The sequence below is a fragment of the Nerophis lumbriciformis genome, linkage group LG19 (assembly GCF_033978685.3).
Source record: "Nerophis lumbriciformis linkage group LG19, RoL_Nlum_v2.1, whole genome shotgun sequence".
NCBI lineage: Eukaryota > Metazoa > Chordata > Actinopteri > Syngnathiformes > Syngnathidae > Nerophis > Nerophis lumbriciformis.
The window spans coordinates 30229342-30249475 of record NC_084566.2 but is presented as its reverse complement, the minus strand read 5'-3'; the positions used below and the strand labels follow the sequence as shown (position 1 = coordinate 30249475).

At 42.2% G+C, this 20134-nt stretch overlaps 1 protein-coding gene across 1 annotated transcript in view; it reads right to left on the bottom strand.

Annotated features, from left to right (window-relative positions):
- svilb (supervillin b) overlaps positions 1–20134 on the bottom strand; it is an 86770-nt gene that overhangs the window by 7699 nt on the left and 58937 nt on the right. The window contains exons 25-38 of the mRNA XM_061979001.1: positions 19029–19184; positions 18804–18940; positions 17549–17696; positions 16818–16963; positions 16341–16516; positions 13831–13978; positions 13478–13757; positions 13252–13403; positions 11234–11339; positions 10955–11162; positions 7198–7331; positions 1693–1848; positions 1460–1603; positions 1276–1397 (exon numbers count right to left, since the gene is read on the bottom strand). Of these exons, the coding sequence (XP_061834985.1) occupies positions 1276–1397; positions 1460–1603; positions 1693–1848; positions 7198–7331; positions 10955–11162; positions 11234–11339; positions 13252–13403; positions 13478–13757; positions 13831–13978; positions 16341–16516; positions 16818–16963; positions 17549–17696; positions 18804–18940; positions 19029–19184 (2213 nt within the window). The remainder of the gene's footprint in view (positions 1–1275; positions 1398–1459; positions 1604–1692; positions 1849–7197; positions 7332–10954; positions 11163–11233; positions 11340–13251; positions 13404–13477; positions 13758–13830; positions 13979–16340; positions 16517–16817; positions 16964–17548; positions 17697–18803; positions 18941–19028; positions 19185–20134) is intronic.

Below are 20134 nucleotides of genomic sequence, written 5' to 3'. Positions count from 1 at the left end.
ATCTTATATTATGCTGTTGTTTTTAGGTTATAGAGTTTTTATCCAATCAGAATTCAGCTTTATGTTGCTATGCTGTACGAAATCTGCCGGAGGCCTTGAGAATCAACAATGCGGGCGTCCGTGCACTGTAAGTGAATGGACTCAAACATTTGACAGACAGTTGTGATAGCCAATCAGATCACAAGTTGTTAGTAAGGCCTTTTAGCTGGCCTAAGGCAGCTATATATATTGTGATGTTATGAGCTAGGTAACATAAGAACTCCATTACCCAGCATGCCACAGTAGTGAAGAGCATGCGCAGTAGCCCCGTTTAGGTCGTTGAATGTAGACATGACGGTAGCTTGATGTTATTGATGAGCACTGTCAGAATAATTGTATCTAAGTTATCACAAAACTTTGTGTTGAAATGAGTTCCCGGCAAGAAGACAAAAGCTGTCTTTGAACCTACCAAGAAGAAGGCTTGTAAAACTCCACTGTGTAGGATGGGAAGCAACATGAAGGTGTTGTGTTTCTTTCATGTATTGTAATCAACAGAAATATATTGTTTTAACCCAAGAACTACAAAGCGGAGAGAAGGCAGGATCTGCCCAAGTTCCAGACACCTCATTTTTGAACTCTTTTACGACCTCTTTTTTGAACCGACCTTTTCTTTTGAACTGTTTTGTAATCAAAGGCGATGGCTGTTTACGAGCCCGTCCCTTTAGAAACAGCTGTTGCCATGTAATCAGGGAAAGTCCAAATAAAAGAGGAGGCGTACAATCTTTTGGCAAAGTCAGATCGCCATATAAGGGCCTAAATTACTAAGACAATCGTGCGTAAATGTACCAGTTTACCCACATTTATCAGACGTGCTACATATACTGTTGGCACAAAACAGCGTCCGCAGAACAGCTTTAGTCTTGATGAATCACATTGCGAGTGCGAAATAATTCTATTTGCATCTCTTCCTCCCAGTTTGTTAAAAAGTTAAAGTTAAAGTACCAATGATTGTCACACACACACTAGGTGTGGCGAAATTATCCTCTGCATATGACCCATCAGCCTTGATCATCCCCTGGGAGGTGAGGGGAGCAGTGGGCAGCAGCGGTGGCCGCACCCGGGAATCATTTTTTGGGTGTTCTCGTAATCATCATATATTCTGCTCTCTAATTTATATAAGAGATGCAATCCTCTGCGCACAAGCTTGGTAGATCAGCTTTGCGTGCGCTATTAGGTTTGCACATGCTTTAATACACGCACATCTTTAGTAGATCAGGCCCTTCGATTACTACTGACCCTCTCAGTGATCTCGGCGACATCCTCCCGGTGCTCCCAACTGGGGAACATGTTGGTAAAGGTGAGCGGCTCGAGTCCGGCGTGGATCAGATAGGACTTCTGAGGCTTCTTGTCGCTCTTCTCTGTGAGAAACAGAACTTTGAAACAATCCACATCCAAAGACGGGCGGTTGAGTGCGGAATACCTTCACAGTACTGCAGCACTGTCTCCATAGCACACTTCCTGTCCGCATCCCAGCGCATGCGAGCCGAACCGGGAGTCTCACTGTCCTGAGGCCACCAGCCCTGCCACAGGTAGACTTCATGGAAGTTGTCCACCAGGAACAACGCTGTGGACCACACAGTACAGACTCTTCAGCCTAACGTCTTCATGAGCAGGAGAACCTCCAGGAAGGGTTTGTCTGTGTTCCAGCCTCACCTGGTTGTGCTGCATTGTACAGCTCTTCTTGCAGGAAGGGCAGAGAGCTGACGAGGTCCGGAGCACTGGACGGGTGGAAGAACTCTGTGGCCACAAAATCTCCTGATGTGCTGCTCAGCTGGAAGAGCCTTGGAGTGAAGTTAAATTTGCCTGGATCTGAAAAAGGAAAAGCAAACACGGTTACTTTTCCCTCTGGGAGTAGAAACTATACAGATTAAAGTATTCAGACACACTTCTTTCATTTCATTTCATTTTTATTTATCTCCTTCATTGATGTGCAACTTTGATCGATAGACAATTATACCACAATTATTCAATTTTACATTTACACACCAATGCCTGAGAAGGAGCAGGATGAAGAAAAATCTAATATTTTTCTGCCCCCTTCAACATAATACGTAGTCTTACTTAATGGATATCATATAAACCAACAATTACATCCAAATATAATGAAAACAAACAAATAAACACACACAAAAAACACAACAAGTGCACAACTTCATGAAGTACAAACCGAACAAAAAAAAAGAAGAAAAAAGTAACATACACCTCACGGGATGATACAAAACAAATACAAAACCAGGCAAAAAATAAGTAAAATAATAAATATAAAGCAAAATGTAAACACTTATGGCTGTCCAAATGATCTTATTGTTCTGTCTTTATATATATTTTTTCATTTGGAATATATTTTACAATCTTTTATCTCATTGTAAAGAGAATTCCATAGTTTAACCCCCACCACTGATATACACATTTGTTTTAAAGTTGTCCTTGAATACTGATGTTTGAAATGACCTTTTCTTCTATGCTCTTCATTCTCAGAAGTGATGACAAACATTTTTTGTAAATTTGCTGATAATGTTTTACTTATAGCCTTAAACATGACACATAATGTCTGTAACTTTACTAGCTCCTGTAATTTCAATAAACCCGAATTAATAAATAATATGTTAGTGTGTTCTAAGTAATCTACTTTATGAATAATCCTTATAGCTCTTTTCTGTAGTTGATACAATGCCTTTATGTTACTCTTATGTGTTCCCCGACACTTCCACACAGTAGCTGATATATGGCAATATAAGTGCACAATACAATATACGCATTACCCTATAATCTAACACATATTTTACCTTATTTGATATAAAAATAGTCTTACACATCTTTTTCCGTACATGTGCAATATGAGATTTCCATGTCAGACCGTCATCCAGTATCACTCCTAAAAATCTAAGTTCAGAAACCTTTTCAATATCAATTCCATCTATTGACAGTTTGATCGTTTCCCCCCTTTTCCTCTTACAAAAAATCATGAACTTTGTTTTTTTTACATTTAATGATAATTTATTGACATCAAACCATCTCTTAAGTTTAATAATTTCCTGTTCAATAATGTTTGATAATGCTTTTAAGTCATGTCCCGAACTATAAAAGTTGGTGTCGTCCGCAAATAATATACATTTCAATAACTTTTATCAAGTAGATGTGAGTGTATTTCGCCACCTTCATACTGCCCGAGGATCGAACAAAGGTTGACTGATTGAGAGTTAAGAGTGCTTGCCGCTGGGTTCAAAAACTGTCAGATTGTTGTGCAGCGTGACTCTTAAAGGACCCCTCTAATGCTGATAACATTGGCACTTATTTCATAGTTGTGGACCTAAAAATTATGTCTACAGGAAACCCCCCCTCCCCCAAAAGACACACATTGGTGAAGCTCAGGTTAGTGGGAAACTGCCTGTCCTGACGGAAATTTGCAGTCCGTGGGAGAAGTGAAGGGTCATGTGCTTGGCAATGTTGTTTTTAATTTAATCTAGGGACCTGATTTTACCAGCAGGGCATGATTGATGACTTTGAAGATATGTGTTTCAATTTGGAACTATAATAACAGGTCACCTGCTAATTGGATTGAGCATTGCTTTGGTCAATTGACACACTCGGAAGACAATGGCAGCCATTCAAAGAGCCCAGATTGATGGGATGGGCAGAGCTGTAGACACTCAGACTTTTCTGAACTGAATGGCAAACTTGATAACATTTCAGAGGAGCTTTCCGCTATGCAAGACAACATTATGATCAATTTGAGAGCCAGAACGGACAACTAGAGTAGATAAGTCTAATGGAATGCATCTGCTCACCCTAATCAAGACAATCTTTATCTGCAATTCCCTCTGCACTTGCCTTGGCATGGTCATGTTGCACATTTGCCGGTGGGATCATAGCAGTCTCTGAAATCCCTTCCCCTCTTCCTACAAGAACATCTGGGATGTTGACTTAGTTTGTAGCACTGCGTAGAAGTGCTTATAGTTAGTGCATGTTGCATTTTGCATTTTGCATGTTGCATGTTGCATGCTGCCTCTGCCTGCTACTGTCTGCTTACAGCTACTGCCACCGGTTTGCCCTCCTTACGGGGGGTGAAAAGAGGAGCCGAGCGCGTAAGCCTCCTCTTGCCGGTACACAGCCTCTCCACCACCAAGACTCCTACAGCGCCTCCTCGCGGCCACACACGGAAACTGGGACCTTGCGGTCTCAGGCTAAACTGTAGGGGATCTCGGAGCAGCAGTGGGCCCCAGAGGCGAGGTGTGCAGGCGTCATCCCCCCTCCCCCCACCTGCCTTGTGGTACCTTTGGGAGAAGGAAAGGCTATGGGAGTAAACCCAGACAGAAAATCAGGAGTGGAGCCCCTGAGGCGGCTGGGTGTCATTGCAGACCCCCTGCCGGCAGCTCCTGCAGCCAACCCGATGCCAGACGTATTGCCTTGCTTTCCTCTGGGCCACGTCGTCACGGCCGAGAGGGGGATCTTGATGACTGAGCAACCCAGGATCTCCATACTTTCTGCCCAGGCATGCGCCACGGAGAGGTCACTCCAGCCTCCCCTCTAAAGGGAGGAAACAACACGGAAGATGGCAGTCTTAAGTTCCACCCGATAAGCGCCAGTTACGACGGTGGGAGGAAGAACTCCCCAAGGCGCAACCCATCGTCACTACTGACGGACGGATGCCTATAATAATAAGTAAATACTTTTTTTCTCTACCTCTTTCCTCTTGTTTTTCCTTTTCCTATACAGTGTTTTTTGTGGCAACCTATCAGCCTCCCGGTCCTGTCATTTTTATGTTTCTGTTTCTTGGACGGGTTGGCTATAAACAAGTTCTGTTGTACTTTTTTGGATGCAATGACAAACGAAACATCGTGTATACTAGGGGTGTAACGGTACACAAAAATGTCGGTTCGGTACGTACCTCGGTTTAGAGGTCACGGTTCGGTTCATTTTCGGTACAGTAAGAAAACAACAAAATATAAATTTTTTGGTTATTTATTTACCAAATTTGTAAACAATGGCATAACATACATATATACACACAGGGTCCATTGCCAGGGTTAATGTGGTCAACATATATAAAATAAAAAACGAAATAAGATAAGGCTCAGAATGGTTTCTTAACAAAACTTTCTACATATAAAGTGCTTTTTTTGATTGATTCATTGATTGAGACTTTTATTAGTAGATTGCACAGTACAGTACATATTCCATACAATTGACCACTAAATGGTAACACCCGAATAAGTTTTTCAACTTGTTTAAGTCGAGGTCCACATTAATCAACATTAAACTGCCTCAAGTTGTTGCTCAGATTAAATAAAATGACAAAACTTGTCTTCTACATATAAAAAGTGCAACATTAAAGGGGAACATTATCACCAGACCTATGTAAGCGTCAATATATACCTTGATGTTGCAGAAAAAAGACCATATATTTTTTTTAACCGATTTCCGAACTCTAAATGGGTGAATTTTGGCGAATTAAACGCCTTTCTATTATTCGCTCTCGGAGCGATGACGTCACATTGTGACGTCATCGGGAAGCAATCCGCCATTTTCTCAAACACATTACAAACACCGAGTCAAATCAGCTCTGTTATTTTCCGTTTTCTTTACTGTTTTCCGTACCTTGGAGACATCATGCCTCGTCGGAGGGTGTAACAACACGAACAGGGACGGATTCAAGTTGCACCAGTGGCCCAAAGATGCGAAAGTGGCAAGAAATTGGACGTTTGTTCCGCACACTTTACCGACGAAAGCTATGCTACGACAGAGATGGCAAGAATGTGTGGATATCCTACGACACTCAAAGCAGATGCATTTCCAACTGGACTGGACAGATCAGCTTTCAGGAAAAGAGAGCGGATGAGGGTATGTCTACAGAATATATTAATTGATGAAAACTGGGCTGTCTGCACTCTCAAAGTGCATGTTGTTGCCAAATGTATTTCATATGCTGTAAACCTAGTTCATAGTTGTTAGTTTCCTTTAATGCCAAACAAACATACCAATCGTTGGTTAGAAGGCGATCGCCGAATTCGTCCTCGCTTTCTCCCGTGTCGCTGGCTGTCGTGTCGTTTTCGTCGGTTTCGCTTGCATACGGTTCAAACCGATATGGCTCAATAGCTTCAGTTTCTTCTTCAATTTCGTTTTCGCTACCTGCCTCCACACTACAACCATCCGTTTCAATACATGCGTAATCTGTTGAATCGCTTAAGCCGCTGAAATCCGAGTCTGAATCCGAGCTAATGTCGCTATAGCTTGCTGTTCTATGCGCCATGTTTGTTTGTATTGGCATCACTGTGTGACGTCACAGGAAAATGGACGGGTGTATATAACGATGGTTAAAATCAGGCACTTTGAAGCTTTTTTTAGGGATATTGCGTGATGGGTAAAATTTTGAAAAAAACTTCGAAAAATAAAATAAGCCACTGGGAACTGATTTTTAATGGTTTTAACCCTTCTGAAATTGTGATAATGTTCCCCTTTAAACAGTTTAAAGTCAACTCAGCCTCAGATTAACTTTTCCTTCCCCCCCAGCCTGGCTAACTTGGCAGTAAGAGGATATATGGGCTTATTGTTCTTCCACCATAGAAGTGAGTCAAAATCTAGTTTGTAATGCAATATGGTCTTATATCTGCTGCTATAAAAACATTTATTACTTTAGCCCTGCCTGACTCGCCGAGGAGAGGCTGCTTGAATGCGGTGGTGACGCTTCAAATGGGTAAGCATGTTTGACGTGCTGTCAGAAGCAGCTGCTGAACAATGTCGGCAAACCTCCGTCCTCCATTGTTGTATCGCGCAGCCGAAGTGTTCCCAAATGGGAGATCTTAACGAGGCAGGAGGGTCTTCCAGCTCTGGCTTTTACATGTTGTCGTAGCCCGGTCGCTGCTAGCATGCCGTGTGTTGTGCCTCGGTGTGCATTGTTTACACAGCGTGTGTTACGCTACTTAATATGTCCGTGTGGAAACTCGTTTGGTACACCTCCGAACCGAACCGAAACGCTCGTACCAAAACGGTTCAATACAAATAGACGTACCGTTACACCCCTAGTGTATCCTGTAAGTCGTAGACGACCACAACGTATACAACTGGATATTGTTCCCAGTCAATCTCAAGACCCTTTTCTGGTCCCAGTGCACAAAAGCATGCTTGGATGAGTTTAATGCGGAGGTTGACCTGTTTTACCTTGCAGCATGCAGTCGTAGGCCTTCCTGTCCTTGCGGCCCAGGGCCTCCCAGAAGCCCGGAGGTTCCACGCCCTCATCACACTCATGGATGCTGACATTGCTGCTGCTGTGAAGACCAGCTTCCAGAGGACACCTGAGCAGGACACAAGTTCACTACTTTGCATCAAAAGACATACTTTCATTTTCCTATTACCGTATTTTTCGGACTATAAGTCGCACGCGCCGAAAATGCATAATAAAGAAGGAAAAAACATATATAAGTCGCACTGGAGTATAAGTCGCAAATATATATATATCTACATCCTGAAAATATGCAAACAAACTGTGTTTAGATAATTGATACTTCAAACTTGCATAAATAAATATTAAGGAATATAACATAACTTGGCTTCTGAGAGTTTCAAAATGTAATGAATAAAATGCTAAAGTTGTTGATAAACAAGCAATTATTTTAATAATTAAATTTTAAATGAATTATTATGATAATTTAAAATCAATTATTTCAAATATGTTTATTTTAATGTATAATTCTATGGCTGGATGTAATAAGGAGTCACGAAAAAATACAAATAAAAATACAATTAATTTTGATGTTTTTAGCAAAATATAGTAAAAATGTATTTATTTTTTATTTATTTTTTATTAATAAATATATATATTTTTAGGTAAGATATACATAATAATACAATTTATCTCTAGTCTGGATGATTTAGTTCTTGTCACCCTGTTGTCCTCCCATCATGAAAAAAGGCTGTCCTCACTCAGGTCCGCATGGAGCTGGAGGGGGCGTGGCTTCCAGCTCCGGCTGAAAATCGGGAGATTTTCGGGAGAATATTTGTTCCGGGAGGTTTTCGGGAGAGGCGCTGAATTTCGGGAGTCTCCCGGAAAACTCGGGAGGGTTGGCAAGTATGTTGGTATCCTCTGTTGTAATCTTTCATGTTACATTGTTGTATGTAATATACTGTTTAGTAACTATGACAATTACAGAGTTACAGTGTAGATAGTATTCACAGTGCTTCACTTGTCCACATTTTGTTATGTTATAGCCTTATTTCAAAATGAAATGCATACATTTTTCCTCAAAATTTTACACACAACACCCCATAATGACTTTTTTTTTTTTTTTTGTAAATTCCCTAAAAATAAAAACTCAGAAATTCCATGTCCATAAGTATTCACAGCCTTTGCCATGAACCTTAAATGTGAGATCAAGGGCATCCTGTTTCAACTGATCATACTTGAGATGTTCCTACAGCTTAATTGGAGTCAACCTGTGGTAAATTTAGTTGGTTGGACATTATTCGGAAAAGCACACACCTGCCTATAAAATATCTGATGCCTTGAAAGACCCGATGAGCACAGTGGCCTTTATAATCCGTAAATGGAAGACATTTGAGACCACCAGGACTCTTCCTAGAGTTGGCCGACGCTCTAAACTCAACGATTTGGGGAGAAGGGCCCTAGTCAGGGAGGTGACCAAGAGCCCGTTGGTCACTATGTCACATATACAGCATTCCTCAGTGGAGAGAAGAGAACCTTCCAGAAGGACAACCATCTCTACAGCAATCCACCGATCAGGCCTGTGTGGTTTAGTGGCCAAAGGGAAGCCATTCCTTCGTAAAAGTTTGCCAAAATGCACCTGAAAGACTCTCAGACCATGAGAGACAACATTCTTTGATCTGATGAGACAAAGATTGACATGTTTGCCGTGAAGGCCAGGTGTCATGTTTGGAGGAAACCAGGCACCGCTCATCACCAGGTTAATACCATTTAGCGTCAGGAACTGGGAGACTAGTCAGGATAGATGGAAATATGAATATTAGAGATGTCCGATAATGGCTTTTTTTGCCGATATCCGATATTCCGATAGTTTCCAACTCTTAATTACCGATTCCGATATCAACCGTTACCAATATATACAGTCGTGGAATTAACACATTATTATGCCTTTTGTTGTGATGCCCCCCTGGATGCATTAAACAATGTAACAAGGTTTTCCAAAATAAATCAACTCAAGTTATGGAAAAAAATGCCAACATGGCACTGCCATATTTATTATTGAAGTCACAAAGTGCATTATTTTTTTTAACATGCCTCAAAACATGAGCTTGGAATTTGGGACATGCTCTCCCTGAGAGGGGTGTATATTGTAGCGTTCCGGAAGAGTTAGTGCTGCAAGGGATTCTGGGTATTTGTTCTGTTGTGTTACGGTGCGGATGTTCTCCCGAAATGTGTTTGTCATTCTTGTCTGATGTGGGTTCACAGTGTGGCGCATATTTGTAACAGTGTTAAAGTTGTTTATACGGCCACCCTCAGTGTGACCTGTATGGCTATTGACCAAGTATGGTTGCATTCACTTGTGTGTGTTAAAAGCCGAAGATATTGTGTGATTGGGCCGGCACGCAAAGGCAGTGCCTTTAAGGCACGCCCCCAATATTGTTGTCTGGGTGGAAATCGGGAGAATGGTTGCCCCGGGAGATTTTCGGGGAGAGCACTGAAATTCGGGAGTCTCCCGGGAAAATCGTAAGTATGACTGGGAGACGCAACTGCTCTGTACTTCTCCCTACGTCCGTGTACCACTCCGTACAGCGGCGTTTTAAAAAGTCATATATTTTACTCTTTGAAACCGATATCGATAATTTCCGATATTACATTTCAAAGCATTTATCGGCCGATAATATCGGCAGTCCGATATTATCGGACATCTCTAATGAATATTGTAATTTTTCAGAGACATCCTGGATGAAAATATGCTCCAGAGTGCTATTAAACTCAGACTGGGGCTACGGTTCATCTTTCAGCAGGACAACGAACGTATAAGCACACAGCCAAGATATCAAAGGAATGGCTTCAGGAAAACTCTGTGAATGTTCTTCAGCGGCCCAGCCGGGGCCCAGACTTGAATCAAATCTCTGGAGAGATCTGAAAAATACTTTTTGCAATTGCTGCCAAAGGTGCATCAACAAAGTATTGAGCAGAGACTGTTAATACGCATGTACATGTGCGTTCTTAGTTTAGTTTTTCTCCCCGCCCCAAAAAAACATTTTACATTATGGGGTATTGTGTGTAGATTTTTGAGGACATTTTTTTTTTGGAATAAAGCTGTAACGTAACAAAATGTGGAAAAAAGTAAGGCACTGTGAATACTTTCCGGATGCACTGTATATGTAAAAAGTGGATACATTTCATAATAGTGCTTCTTGGAGACAAACACAGCTCATTACCTACTCAGTGGCCTAGTGGTTAGAGTGTCCGCCCTGAGATCGGTAGGTTGTGAGTTCAAACCCCGGCCGAGTCATACCAAAGACTATAAAAATGGGACCCATTACCTCCCTGCTTGGCACTCAGCATCAAGGGTTGGAATTGGGGGTTAAATCACCAAAAATGATTCCTGGGCGTGGCCACCGCTGCTGCCCACTGCTCCCCTCACCTCCCAGGGGCTGATCAAGGGTGATGGGTCAAATGCAGAGAATAATTTCGCCACACCTAGTGTGTGTGTGCAAATCATTGGTACTTTAACTTTAACTTTATTAGCATTAAAGCTACCGACACACAAAAAGGCATGTTCCCAGTAGGGCATACTAAAAAAATACTTCTAAACTGTCGAAACTCCAGTGTCAACACACAATACAAATTATTGTTGGACCTCTTCCTAGATGTACTTTGATGTTAAAAAAATACCAAAATATTATACAAGACCGTTTGGGGTATTTAAGGGTCTCAGTATATAAAAAAACCCCAATAAAAACAACGCACTGTTCTTTGATCCTCAGGGCCGCCGTGTTGGCCACGCTGCGGGTGTGCGGCTGCGTCTTACAGCCGTGCCACAGGTAGATGACGGCCTTGTTGACGCTGAGCAGGATCATGGATGCTCGCGAGCGCAGGCTGCTGCAGTGACACGCCACCTCCAAGAGGTAGCCCTCTTCTGCCATCTCGCCCCGCACGCAGTACAGACGCCACTCACCTAAGGAGGTAAACAAGTGTGACCGTCACAAATAAATTCATTAAGGACTGTTAAAGGAAACATCGGTTTACTTTGGATGTTCTCCTCCTCCTCTTCCCGCTTGCCGGCGTGGACGATCATGCCACCGTTGAAGCACTGCAGGAAACATGGAGGCTCTTTTCCCTGCTGCACTTGGACCTTTTAAACGCACAAAAACACAATTTAACACCATTGGTTGGTGGCTACCAGCAACAAAGTATCAATGAAATATGTGCCTCAGTTTATTTATTTTCAGTTAGTATGTTATATTTAATGCAGAGCAGTAATACATTTGTGCTAAGTCCTTATGCCCTTTAGGGGTACGATGATGTCAGACTCTATTTTGTCATTTCTAACAGCTTAGTGGGTGTGGCCAGCTATTGCCACTATTTTCATTGGTTGTGACTGAGTCCTATGAACTTTGTCTATCAACAAGTCAGCTATCTAAAACTGCAGAGTAGAGATGTCCGATAATATCGGGCTGCCGATATTATCGGCCGATAAATGCTTTTCGGAAATTATCGGTATCGGTTTCAAAAAGTAAAATGTATGACTTTTTGAAACGCCGCTGTACGGAGTGGTACACGGACGTAGGGAGAAGTACAGAGCGCCAATAAACCTTAAAGGCACTGCTTTTGCGCGCTGGTCCAATCACATAATATCTACGGCTTTTCACACACACAAGTGAATGCATACTTGGTCAACAGCCATACAGGACGCTGAGGGTGGCCGTATAAACAATTTTAACACTGTTACAAATATGCGCCACAATGTGAACCCACACCAAACAAGAATGACAAACACATTTCGGGAGAACATCCGCACCGTAACACAACATAAACACAACAGAACAAATACCCAGAACCCCTTGCAGCACTAACTCTTCCGGGACGCTACAATATACACCCCCTTCTTCCCCCACCCCCCACCTCATCCCCCCGCTGTCCCCCAAGCGCCCCAACCTCGCCCACCTCAACCTCCTCATGCTCTTTCAGGGAGAGCTTGTCCCAAATTCCAAGCTGCTGTTTTGAGGCATGTTAAAAAAAATAATGCACTTTGTGACTTCAATAATAAATATGGCAGTGCCATGTTGGCATTTTTTGTCCCATAACTTGAGTTGATTTATTTTGGAAAACCTTGTTACATTGTTTAATGCATCCAGCGGGGCATCACAACAGAATTAGGCATAATAATGTGTTAATTCCACGACTGTATATATCGGTATTGGTTGATATCGGAATCGGTAATTAGAGTTGGACAATATCGGGATATCGGATATCGGCAAAAAAGCCATTATCGGACATCTCTACTGCAGAGTACTGTAAATTCCGGACAATGAGCCGCTATTTTTTCCCCCTACGCTTTATACCCTGTGGCTTATAAAAATGGTGCGGCTAATTTATGGATTTTTCTTCGCTGACAACCATAATGCAAATAGTTAAAATGGTATGGTATGGCGCCATTTTCAGGTGCCCTTCTGTTTAGAGCTTTTAACCCAAAGTACACATGCCGTTCCATCCTCTAGTTGTCCATAGCGTTTTTACTCGAATGGATTCTTCCTTCATCACTCCAAGCAATGTTTGTAAGTTTTAAAATACAACTTAAACAATTTTTACTTACTAAACCATCCCATGTGTGCTGTATGCAGAAGTGTTTTCATGCATATGTGCACGGGTTATGGTAATGTTATGAAGCTAGCGTTGTTAGCATTAGCTAAATTGCTAACACGTTTACAAGTGCCTGTGTTATTATTAACTTACAATGGCATTCTTTTTGTACTGTCTCAGTTTCGTAAATTCACCAAAACTTCACCGTGGAGTTATTGAGTCTGTTTAGCTGGTTGGAGAGCTAGCTTCCGCAGCTAGCTGCTTTTTGATCAGCGGTTTTACTGCTGTGTTACAGACACTGTTTGGAAAGAATTAAGTTAAATTTAAAAAAAAAACTTTTTATGTAAATAACTCATATTTGCAGTCATATAGTCTGGTGTGGCTAATATATAGAAAAATATGTATTTTTTTCTACAATTTTGTGGGTGCAGCTTATTGTCTGCGTTCTGCTTCATGTTTAATACCTGGGCCCCTCTCTCTTCGTCCAGCTCCACCGTCATCAACGCCGACGTTCCTTTTTCACTAATGGTAGAATATCGGCCTTGCCAGAAGAAATAACAACACTGCTCCCTGCCAGGTCCTGTGCTCCTCACCTCTGGGTTGTGTCTGCGTCCCACTGGGCCGCAAAAAACTCCAATAAATCAACATTCGATTAAAAAAACACGACAAAGGGTCAGAGGTGCAACTCACCTGACGTGCTGATCATGTACTTCCACTTGACCACGTATGCGTCCCCCTCGTGGAACTGTCCGATGCTCTGGCGTGGTATGCGGCTGTAGTCAAACTCTAGGATGTGCCACACGTCCACGGAAACGGTGCTTATCTCCTGAGTCCTCATGCGGTCCTCCGTTTCCACTGAGCCATGTCCACGGCCGACGTTGACGCCGTCCAGGATGGTGGCGACGGACGACTGGAGGAGAGGCAGCATCAAGTTGGTGTCGTACGGCCGGCATTCTCGCGCTGTGGCTTTCTGGGAAAAAGACAAACAAACCTTGACTAACCCTTTACCCTGCTTTTATACACTTACAATCTTTGATGCCAACCTGCTGTTCCGGTACCAGCTCGCTGCCTTCCGTTGGCGACGGAGGTTTCACTTCGGTCCAGTCCACAAACTTCTCTTTGAACAAGACGGTCTCGTTGTGCTCTGTCAGCCTGCCGAATATGGCCCAGTCGGGTCGGCCTTGGCCTTTCCTGAGGAGGGATGTTCAAAAAGATGAGGAAGACTCTTGCCTCTAACCTGTTTAAAACACTCCATCTCTAGTTCAAAGAATATTCTCAATTAACCAGGTCGTTGTATTCTCAGGGTATTGAATCGATCACAACTGGACTTTAACACTCTTACTAATAATGCGCCACACTGTGAACCCACACCAAACAAGAATGACAAACAAATTTCGGGAGAACATCTGCACCGTAACACAACATAAACACAACAGGACAAATACCCAGAATCCCATGCAGCCCTAACTCTTCCGGGATACATTACACACCCCCCCTCCCGAAATGTGTTTGTCATTCTTGTTTGGTTTTGGTTCAAAGTGTGGCGCATTATTAGTAAGAGTGTTAAAGTTGTTTTATATGACCACCGTCAGTGTAAACTGTGTGGCTGTTGACCAAGTATGCCTTGCTGTCACGTACGTGTGCAAGCAGAAGATGTATATTGTATCACAAGTGTTGGGCTGGCACGCTGTTAATACAGATTGTAGAGGGCGCCAAATGTTGTACCATCATGGCACGCCCTTATTATAGCCATATAACCGTAAGGGTGAAAATCGGTGAATATTAATCCCAGGAGTTTTCTGCGAGAGGCACTGAAATCCGGAAGTCTCACGGGAAAATTGGGGGGTTCAGCAAGTAAGCTGCTGAGCCGCATCAGAGTGATCAAAGAGCCGCATGCGGCTCCGGAGCCGCGGGTTGCCGACCCCTGCCTTAGACTGAGATCACGCTGCTATATTGTATCGAGCTGTTAAAGAACACGTGGAAAAAGCAGTCGTTCCATAATTTAGGTTTTGGATCACTTAGTTTTTTTAGGTGGATTAATTGGACCTTTACTCTGTCATGTCTGTGATCATGTTTTGTTTAGTTATGTTTTTGGACACTTTTTAGTTCCTGGTTTCACTCCCTTGCTTTGTCACCATAGCAACCATTAGTTTCACCTGGTTCACATCCTCATGTCACGCACCTGTCTCACGTTTTCACATTTTGCGTCACGCACCTGCTGTCACTAATCATGTCACTATTATTTAAGCTCACAGTTGCCAGGCTGTCTTCCTGGCGACATCACACTCTTGACACACTCCTGACACTCTGTTTCATGTTCATAGTCCATGCTGCCCTGTTCACGTCATCGCAAGTACGGTTTTTTCTATTTATGCCACAGTTAGCGACTTTTGTTCATGTCCATAGTTTTTTGCCCATTTGCAAGTATTTGTTTCATTAGCCAAGTTTGTACTTCCGCCTTGAGCGCGCTTTTTGTTCTTTTGTTAGTGTAAAAATAAAAATGTATTTACCTTCACGCCATGTCCGGTCCAAATAATTTGCACCATGGGAAAACAAACCACGCCAAAGTCCAAGTCATGACATATTTTTAGATATCGAATGCCATTGTCTAAAGTACTTGGGAATTAGTAGGAATTATTTATTTTCAGTTGTTCAAAGGCTAATTTGAGATGATGATGTGTATGATTTGAATGCTTCGATCAGTGCTCATAGTATCATAGTAATAAGTCATTTTATTTCTATAGTCATTTAATTTCTATATTTTTTACACATCGGGGGGTTCCGACACCAAGCCTGTCATACTTTCTGGGTAGACATGCGTTGATCGATCAACCACAACTCGGTATCGTCTATTTTTGTAAAAAAGTACATGATCAGCCAATGCCAATTAATACCAATCCCCTCTCTCATTTTGTTTTTGGTCACCTACATGTACAAAGAAGACGAGCCGCTCCCCAAAGTTAGCTTGTGTGTTAGTTAGTTGTATATTGTAGCGTCCTGGAAGAGTTAGTGCTGCAAGGGGTTTTGGGTATTTGTTCTGTTGTGTTTATGTTGTGTTACGGTGCGGATGTTCTCCCGAAATGTGTTTGTCATTCTTGTTTGGTGTGGGTTCACAGTGTGGCGCATATTTGTAACAGTATTAAAGTTGTTTATACGGCCACCCTCAGTGTGACCTGTATGGCTGTTGACCATGTATGCAGGGCATTCACTTGTATTTGTCAAAAGCCGTAGATATTATGTGATTGGGCCGGCACGCAAAGGCAGTGCCTTTAAGGTTTATTGGCACTGTACTTCTCCCTACGTCCGTGTACCACTCCGTACAGCGGCGTTTTAAAAAGTCATACATTTTATTTTTGAAACCGATACCGATCATTTCCGATATTACTTTTAAAGCATTTATCGGCCGATAATATCAGCAGTCCGATATTATCGGACATCTCTAATTATTATTTTTAGTATTATTTTACCTGCACATCGTCTACCGCCTCTGCATCCTGGGGTCCAGAACAACAACATTCACACCAAAACTTAACAGTCACGTTCTGTACAGTACCTGGGAATGAGTGTGTTGCAGCTTCCCGGGTCCAGCGGGTTGATGTCACAGCAGGTGTAGTCAAAGGTGCCGTTCCAGAGGTGTTTGGCCAGCTGGAAGGCCACCTTCCTCTGCGCCAGCGTCACCTCTTTGCCGTGCCAGACGTACACCTCACTGCCAAAGTCCAACACTAGCACCTGTGGTACAAGTATTTTTAACATTTAAATAACTAATCAAATGTTTTGAAATTACATAATCTAACATCTCACTGCACAGGAAAACTGTTTTGGTTTTAATCGATGAAGTTGCTCGCTTTTCCCCTTTTTGTTGCTAAGCAACACATTCAAACCAGCAGGAAGAACTACAGTACTAGGTTTTGACAATAATAGTCGTGGTAGGTAGGTGGTCACATTTGACCAAATAGGCCAGGCAAAATATTACAAACAGCTCTCAACATGATATAGTACAGTGTCACAACACAATACTTAACAGTCGGACCTCTTTGGACGACAGAAGACAGCAGCGAGGCACCTTCCCCCATTCTTCATCATCAGGGACAAGTTTGTCATCCAGCAGACGAAAGATGCAGTTAGTTTCCACGATGGCATTCTCAAAATGCTCGTCCTCTTCTGGCGGGCCGGCAGCTAATCACACAAAAATACAGTTAGAATAATTATGTATATATTATCACACAACTCCTATGCTTAAGGGCCGTTGCTATAGTTATTATCAATTGTGCTGAAATTGTATTTTTCTTTGTCTGTGCAAAGCTGGCAATCCAAAAGATTGCAAGCCAGTCTCGCATCAGTGTTTGTTTCAGAATCGGCCTGCTGACTGCCAAGGCCGAACATCGAGTACCGTGACGCAGACAGAGCAGAGACAAGGCGATATCACGACTGTCAGCACATTTGCATTTTCTATAATCATATATTGTGTCTAACTGGAGCTGTCCAGATTACCCCCTTCCCTCAGCGACAGCTTCAGTGATGTAACCAGGGACCTCCCAAATAAATAGAGGAAGCACGCGGGCTGGACTTTTAGAGCGTAGTTTGGATCTGTAACTAGAGTACAGCCCAAAACACGTCTCTCCTCAATTGAGCAAAATTTAACTCATGATTCCTTGCTTCTTGTCTGTTTGATAGATGTCATCAGTGTTTGAACCTGACAAATACAGCATATAGTCATATCATGACTTTCAGAACTATTTTAGGTTTGTAGTGAGATCTTACATTGATAGGCTGTCTGTCCCCCTAGAATGGTCCAAAACATAAGGGAATCCGGCCTCTGGGGGTGAACCGCTTCCTCAATGGTCTGCACCTTGCTGGCCCTGCAGCCGAGGTCCTTTTTTGTCTGGATGAAAGTGGCCAGATCCATTGCCTACAGCAACAAAATAAAGACAAATAATGAGGTGGCGACTTGTCTGGGGTGTACCCCGTCTTCCGCCCGAATGCAGCAGGGATAGGCTCCAGCACCCCCCAAAAAATATAAACATTTATCTGTTTCATGCAGCAATAAATTAAAATACAATATAATTCAATATATAAAGTCTACGGGCTATAATAAGACTCTGAAATACTCTAATGCAGTAGTTATTACTCAAAATTCCAGTGGTTTTACATGTTGAAGCCATTTAGTGTAATGTTTGAGTTTATTTGCAACATGCATGCATACAACATGATACATCACAATTTCCAGTCTCTATTCAACATGTTCAAAAAGGAGTAGGAAGAAGCAGAGCTTATTTAATCCTACCCCTTTTCCTTTACATAACAGTTGCTAAAACTTTTGTTCACTGCCTGTTCTCAATTTATTCACAATATACTCCATAAGTAATCGCAATAAAAATAAATAAATAATACTCGGTGAAGTAAGTTACATTTCGTATGGTGAGATGAGTAAGATTATCTTGAAAATGAATGGATGGGTGAGATAAATTCAGAATGTTTATAATGGTTCTTCTTCTTTGTACTTTGTAAACACTTTAAGTGTGAAGAGTTTCTTGAAGTGGATTAAATTAGTACATTGTTTGATTTATTTGCTTAATCCATTCCATCATCTAATTCCACATACTGATATACTGAAGGTCTTAAGTGTTGTACGTGTGTACAAATGTTTTAAATTAAATGTTTCTCTAAGATTATATTTCTCCTCTTTTTTTGAGAATAACTGTTGTATATTATTGGGTAGCAGGTTATAGTTTGCTATGTGTATAATTTTAGCTGTTTGCAAATTCACTATGTCGTGGAATTTCAAAATTTTGATTCAATAAATAAGGGGTTTGTATGTCCTCTATATCCAACATTATGTATTATTTTAACTGATCTTTTTTGTAGCACCGTTAGTGAATGAAGTGTACTTTTGTAGTTATTTCCCCATATTTCTACACAATAACTCAGATATGGTAACACTACACGCAGTTCATGTTTTTCCAAAACTAATAAACAGTTGAATTATGATTAATTAAAGATGAATCAAATATGTCACCTTTGCTCTCTCAATGACATTAGAAAACTCTCCTATCCACACGAAGCAGCGCTCAGGCGTCACCAGCAGGAAACAATCCCCGCTGTTCAGTGACGAAGCTCTTGGCTCGACCAGTCGGGTCTGAACATGACGACGGCCTGCGGAGAACCATGTGCACCAGTGTGAATAAGAATGGAGCCTTAAAGCAGATCTCAGGTGAGCGCAAAGTGATGGTGAGAACCTGACCTTTGACCTGCAGCAGCATGAGCTTCTTGTATGGCACGGCGCTGTTGTTGGACACCTGCTCCGAGATGTTGACGCTGCGCAAACTCACACTGCCGAAGTTCTCCTTACTGGCCAGACCGGCCAGGGCGGCCTCTGAGAATTCTGAGGCTTTTGTCACTGGAATGAAAATAATGCACAGTGAAAAACATTTAAGGAATTAGAATGGACCTCCACCAAGGTCAAACAATCTACTTAGATGACTCGATATGTCTTTAATAGCCAATACTGTGACACCTCAGTCCTGTTAGTGGCAGTGCTCCACATTACAAAGTGGCACACATGGCTAGAGATGCTCTTTTTTCTAAATCCTTGGCCCATGCACAACGACTCTACATATTATTTTTTGCATAACCCTGCTAACTAACTAACTAACTAACTAACTTAGAAACAAACTAACTAGTAAAGTAACAATGAAATTGCTAAATAACTTATGGATGAACTAACTAACCAATCAATCGACCAAACAACTAACTATCTAACTAATTAAGGAGCTAACAAACTAACTAGCAAACTAATGAATAAACAATCAACTAACTAACACACAAACTAACTGTGGAGGGAGATGTGTCCAGTGCTGCTTGCAGGAGCAAAGGTCACCGCCTCTGTCCATGGTGCTGAGGACAGAGCACCATCAGACAGGGGCGTGGCAGTGCTGACGGCGAGACAGAGCTGGCAGGTGATTAGATTTCACAGGTGGTACGCGTTAATCTAATCAACTGTTGTCTTTAACAGTAAGCGGCCGGGAGCAGGAGAGGAGAGAGGATACGGGCGGGACTGAAAAGTCACGTTCTGGGGGAGAAACCTTTGTTAAAAACTGCACGTTTGGCTCTTGTGCCGTGTCTACAGTGGAACTGCTAGGAAGCAACTTCCACATCTGCAGATGTGCGTGCAGTTTTTTAACAAAGGTTTTAATGTACATAGGTTTTCTCAAAAGTCTTTCTCCCCCAGAACGTGACTTTTCAGTCACGCCCGTATCCTCTCTCCTCTCCTGCTCCCGGCCGCTTACTGTTAAAGACAACAGATGATTAGATTAACACGTACCACCTGTGAAATCTAATCACCTACAA